The sequence below is a fragment of the Bubalus bubalis genome, chromosome 11 (genome assembly GCF_019923935.1).
Source record: "Bubalus bubalis isolate 160015118507 breed Murrah chromosome 11, NDDB_SH_1, whole genome shotgun sequence".
Classification (NCBI taxonomy): Eukaryota; Metazoa; Chordata; class Mammalia; order Artiodactyla; family Bovidae; genus Bubalus; species Bubalus bubalis.
In genome coordinates, this window is record NC_059167.1 from 79,042,835 (window position 1) to 79,049,502 (window position 6,668).

General features: G+C 39.6%; 1 gene segment (V, D, J or C); it reads right to left on the reverse strand.

The window, feature by feature from the left end:
• Positions 1–2,844: 2,844 nt before the first annotated feature.
• LOC123464736 lies at positions 2,845–3,834 on the reverse strand (the record flags this gene model as incomplete). The annotated part of the segment is given in 2 exon segments: positions 2,845–3,436; positions 3,654–3,834. Coding segments are annotated over 2 exon segments (606 nt in total), but the record flags the coding sequence as incomplete, so codon positions are not given.
• Between the last annotated feature and the right edge of the window lie 2,834 nt (positions 3,835–6,668).

Sequence of the window (6,668 nt, forward strand, 5' to 3'; positions counted from 1 at the left end):
AAACTGGGAATAGAACTGCCTTATGATCCAGCAATCCCACTGCTGGGCATACACACTGAGGAAACCAGAAGGGAAAGAGACACATGTACCCCAATGTTCATCGCAGCACTGTTTATAATAGCCAGGACATGGAAGCAACCTAGATGTCCATCAGCAGATGAATGGATAAGAAAGCTGTGGTACATATACACAATGGAGTATTACTCAGCCATTAAACAGAATGCATTTGAGTCAGTTCTAATGAGGTGGATGAATCTGGAGCCTATTATACAGAGTGAAGTAAGCCAGAAAGAAAAACACCAATACAGTATACTAACGCATATATATGGAATTTAGAAAAATGGTAACAATAAGCCTGTATACGAGACAACAAAAGAGACACTGATGTATAGAACAGTCTTTTGGACTCTGTGGGAGAGGGAGAGGGTGGGATGATTTGGGAGAATGGCATTGAAACATGTATAATATCATATATGAAAAAAGTCATCAGTCCAGGTCCGATGCATGATACTGGATGCTTGGGGCTGGTGTACTGGAACAACCCAGAGGGACGGTATGGGGAGGGAGGCGGGAGGAGGGCTCAGGATGGGGAACACGTGTATACCTGTGGCAGATTCATTTTTATATATGGCAAAACCAATACAATATTGTAAAGTTAAAAAAATAAACTTAAATTAAATTTAAAAGAAAATTAAAAAATAAAAAATATTTTACCTTGGTGGCTTCTATTGCTTCTGATGTGAAGTTAGGTATCATTCTTAATGATGTTTCCCAGAATACAATATGGAAAGTGTCCATGGATATTGGCAAGATTGTTTCCACTTAAATAGATTTTTGAATTTGCCTTCAATCATTGCAGTGAAAGTCGCAATCTTCTGCCAAAACCAGAGTGGTGGACTTGCAGAATTCCTTATTCAAATTTATGGCTTTCCTCATAGCATTGCTCCTGAATAAGGAGATTGTTTTGTAGGAAGTCAAGTATGGCAGTGAGTGGAAATGCTTGCTATGAACAAAGAGGTTATGGGATGGGTAATAGAAGAGGTAGTTATAAATACCAGCTATAATCATGTGGTCATTTTCAGGAATGAGAACAATAATACTTAAGTGAATTTGTTTTTCATTTTGATATAAATATATTTATGTATCACATTAACCAATTTTAATTCCCCTCTCCCGTTTGCCTGCATGTAGTAATGTAAGATATGCTAATATAAGTCGATCTTATATCTTATCATAGCTTAGTAGTGCCTGGAAAATCCCATGGATGGAGAAGCCTGGTAGGCTGCAGTCCATGGGGTCGCTAAGAGTCGGACATGACTGAGCGACTTCACTTTCACTTTCATGTATTGGAGAAGGAAAATGGCAACCCACTCCAGTGTTCTTGCCTGGAGAATCCCAGGGACGGGGGAGCCTGGTGGGCTGCCGTCTCTGGGGTCGCACAGAGTCGGACACGACTGAAGCGACTTAGCAGCAGAAGCAGCAGTGAAGATAAAGGATTCAATGGGAGAATGTGGCTTAGCTAGAAAAGAAAATAACTTCACTCCCAAATGGATAAATGAACTTGCTATAATCTTCGCAGGATGAGGTTAGAATCTTTTGGGTTGAATGAGGAATTACTGCATTATATTAGCAAGAACTGTGGTGTTGGAAAAGACTCTTGAGAGTCCCTTGGACTGCAAGGAGATCAAGCCAATCAATCCTAAAGGAAATCAATCCTGAATATTCATTTGAAGAACTGATGCTGAAGCTGAAACTCCAGTAATTTGGCCACTTGATGAGAAGAGCCACTCATTGGGAAAGACCCTGGTGCTTGGAAAGATTGAACACAAAAGGAGAAGGGGGCAGCAGAGGATGAGATTGTTAGATAGCATTACCAAATCAAGGGACGTGAATTTGAGCAAACTCTGGAAGATGGTGGAGGATAGAGGAGCTTGGCATGCTGCAGTCCATGGGGTCACAAAAAGTCAGACATGACTTAGTGACTGAACAGCAACAACAACATTAGCAAGAAGCATAGTTTTACTTTCTTTATTCAAAAGTTGTTAAGAGAGTACAGATGGATGCCAGGTTAACAAACAGGGTACTGTAGCAGCTTTGTACTATCTAAACTAACTGGAAATAGAAAGTGTTTCCCACATTGTTCTTGGTTAGGATTGGCCACAAAAGAAATTTGTGTAACATTTGCAAGGTGATTGTGATGAAGTAGCCATAGGTTTTATGTTTCCGAGGTTGGTACAGGGCTCCAGAGACTATGGTTATTCAATCATATTGCTGCTGCTGATCTGATAGCTCAACTTATTGTTGACTCACAACTCCTTCACTTCCCACCAAACCTCCTCCTTGTCTTCTCTGCTTTGGGCCGAGTATGCAGGTAGCATGACGCCAAATGACACCCACTTCTCCTAAGGTCACCCGCTACTGTTGAGACTGAAGGAGGTGAAACAGGCAAATTTTAGTGTGTCTTTGTGGTTTCCATTTACCTCATGGCTCTAGTTTGTCCTTATGAGTCTTAGTTTGTCCATGCTCTGGTCTATATCCAACTTTCTTCTTCAAATATTAGTCTAGCTGACAAACAATTAGTTCAGTCTCAACATCAGATACCAAGATAACAGATTTGTATACACTCTTCCACCAGATCTAGCAATTACCTGAGTCCTAATCTTTATAACTAATTTCTTATTCCACACCACTGGTGGTTCTGCTTCTTTGATTGTACCTTCAGTGACACAATACTAAGAATAAAGGACTAAGGAAATTATTTTTATGACGATTCCAAGTAACTATACCCAGATTTGTGATGCGAGTGTATTTTAGTGAAACCGTCACTTTTAATTATTTATGGAGCAAGTTTAGACAACTTTACACATGTTCTGTATGATTGATTTAAAGTCAAAAATTCAACAAGAGAATGTTAACAGTAGAAAATTACTCTGGACACCAAATAACAAGGAAGAAGCTTTTACTTAGAATTAAATTCTATGATCCAGACCACAGATGAAGCAACCACACGATTACCATTTCTTGCTGGGATCTGCAGGTGTGCATCTCAGCTGGAGTCCTGAAGCATGGAGGCTCTCTCTTATTAAGCTCTGGGGTTTTTGTTCAGCTTTTCCCATTACTTCAACCACTGTGAGTTCACGAAGAGCACAGAAGTACTTTGCAGTATCTTCCAGCTGTAAGGCTGAAATGGTGAAGCTGATGGAGTTATCTGCTTTCTGGAAGTTTACAGAGTAACGGCCGTCCCTTGCATTCCCATCGTCTGAATACTGACGAATGAGGTAAGTCATCTGTCCACTGGGAAGCTGCTTGTACCAAAAAATGGAGTAGAAGATCATGTACCAACTGACTTCATACTGACAGTTCAGAGTGACTGACTGCTCCACTTGACGGGTTATGTCTGGCTGGTCTTGAGTAACTTTCTGGGCCACACCAGATCCTGTGGAAAAAATCAGAAAACAGAGATGAAGCAGTGAATAAAATAGTGTAGGAATTAGACTCATTTAGGTCGCCAAAAAGAAAAACTAAACTGAAATCCTAAGATGCTTGCTTTTCTCCAGTCCTCCTTTCCTCCCCAAGTCCCGGTGAAGCACCGTGCGCCTGTGTGCAGGCCTTTCACCCTGAACACTCACACCCATGCTTGAAAGCATCCCTACCAGAGAAGGTGACGGCCAGGAGCACCCAGAGCAGGCTGGAGAGCGGTATGAGGCATGGATTCCCCTGCACAAATCTGTTTAATTCTACCTCAAGCTGAGATTTCAGTGTCTTTAAGTGCCTGAGAGCACATATACATAAGTACCTGGGTTCCTTGTGACTCTCCCCCAAGACAGGAAGTGGGGTTTGTCATGTAGATCAACCACATGGTCTGTGCACAGATGGAAAAAGTCTCAGTTCAGTTCAGTCGCTCAGTCCTGTCCGACTCTTTGTGACCCCATGGACTGCAGCAGGCCAGGCTTCCCTGTCCATCACCAATTCCCAGAGTTTACTCAAAGTCATGTCCATTGAGTTGGTGATGCCATCCAACCATCTCATCCTCTATTATCCTGTTCTTCTCCTGCTTCAATCTATCCCAGCATCAAGGTCTTTACAAATGAGTCAGTTTTTCGCATCAGGTGGTCAAAGTATTGGGGTTTCAGCTTCAGTATCAATTCTTTCAATGAATATTCCGGACTGATTTCCTTTAGGAGGGACTGGTTTGATCTCCTTGCAGCCCAAGGGGCTCTCAAGAGTTTTCTCCAACGCTACAGTTCAAAAGCATCAATTCTTTGGTACTCAACTTTCTTTATGGTCCAATTCTCACATCCATACATGATTACTGGAAAAACCATAGCTTTAAGTATATGACTACTGTCTGGCTCATCACAAATCTTTACTTTGTCTACCTATTTTTCCCTGGTCATTATGTTTGGCAGATTCTGAAAAGGGGCATGAAGAAAGCAATTAATATTAAAGGTTTGAACTGAGGGAAACTGAAGATTAAACAAGTTGACATACATTGGTAATTATTCAGTAAAATGATTTTTCCATCCTGTTTAAGATATAATTTTGTGTAGCCTATGAAACATTCTTGTAATCTACTGATTAGTCATTCATTAACCTTTACTTACTTGTCTCCATCCAGAATCTAGTGACTGTTTTAAAATATTCACAGATTTTAGGCCTTTTGGGTAAAAAGCAATCTTATCCAAAATAATTAATGTATCTCTCTCTCTCTTTTTTTTTTATTTCTATTTTTTTTACTGAGTTCCAGGGCTCTACTCAGATTTTTCAATAAATAAAATTACTTCCACATGAAATGATTTTTTAAAAATCAGTCCATCTGATTTTCAGAGCTTATTCAGTGGTTTGCATTTAAATGAAATTATAACAGGAATAAAATATTCTTTTGAAATCTGATATTGCTTCTTATGCATTAGACTTTGAGGGGGATCAGGGTATTCAATCCTCTTACCTCTAAATGTAGAATTGTACTTATTAGATCATGTGTCCTAGAATTATCATGTCACATTTCCTGTCTCATTGGTCCAGAGTATTCCATCTCACTTGTTAGTCACTCTTTATTATTTTTCTTTGTAAAATAAAGTTAAGATAGACATGCTGGAGTTTTCCTTGATGTAATGCTATAATGCACTCCTAGGAAACTTAATATCTACAGACTGCAAACACTTAGTACCTATCAACCCCACAGAAGCTGGTAACTGAAGTTCTCTGCACTGTTTCATGTCCATGTGGAATGCAGCTGTCAATCTTCCATTTGGTTTCATTGCTGTAATAGATGAATTAATATAAAAGAACAAAAGCAAAGAGGCAAGTAGAATAGAAAATACAGACAAGTTCTAAAACAGTGCCAGTTCATATAATTTAAGATCAAGATAACTCATGAATGAGTGAAGCAGAAAGGAAAGGTTGTATTTATCTGAGACATCTACTCTTCTGTCCCATTTCACTTCTGAGTGCTGGCAGGCAATGAATGCCTGGGCTTGAAATTATTTGTAACTAAGCAGAGGAGATCATGAATGACCACAGCAGCCTGTGCAGCAGCATGATATTATAAAATATAGATATATATTAATACAATAATTGCATATATATTAGGAAACTGATACTGATAAAATTTTTTATCAAAATACAGACTGTAATATTACCCATCAGTTTTTATATGTGCTCTTTGGTTTTGATATGAAGCTCTATGAAGTTTTATCACATATATAGGTTCTTGTACCACCACTAAAATCATGACACAGAAATGTTCCGTTTCTCTAAAGAAACCCTCTTTGCATACCTTCCCCGTCCCTGCAATTCTTTATAACCCCAGTAACTACTGATCCCCTTTTCATTTCTGTATTTTGTCCTTTTGAGAATATTGTATAAGTAGAATCATACTAGGTATATAATCATAATAATCCAATTAGTGTAATCATACACCATGTTGCCTCTGAGATTGACTTTTTTTTCATTCACCATAGCATCCTGAGATCCATCTAGACTATATTTGTTTAGTCACTAAGTCCTGTCTGACTCCTTTATGACCCCATATATTGTAGCCCGCCAGGCTCCTTTGTCTATGGAATTTCCCAGGCAAAAATACTAGACTGAGTTGCCATTTCCTTCTCCAGGGAATCTTCCCAACCCAAGGATAAAACCCAGGTCTTCTGTATTTCAGGCAGATTCTTTACCACTGATTCACCTAGGAAGGCCCATCTAGGCTGCTAAATGTATCAGTAGTCTGTTTCTTTTAATCACTACAAACTGTCACCAACTTATGGTATTGATTTCGGTTTTTTTTTTTTTTTTTTACTTTCCAGTGGTAAGAAAGCAATACACATTCAGTAGAAACCATACTTGGAATTTTTAAATTTGATCTTTTCCCATCCTAGCAACATGTGGCATATATTCCAGAATGACTGGACCATTCTGGATGACTCTGGGCAGCAGCAGTGAGCTGAGCTCCTGGCCAGCCCTGAAATCATGAGTGTAAACAACCGACACACTTACATTCATTCTGTACTCATACAACCATTCTGGTTTTCACTTTCAGTGTGTGTGTGCTAAGTCGCTACTGTTGTGTCTGACTCTTTGTGACACTCTGGACTGTAGCCCAGCGGACTCCTCTGTCCATGGGATTCTCTAGCAAGAATACTGGAGTGGGCTGCCATGTCCTCCTCCAGGGG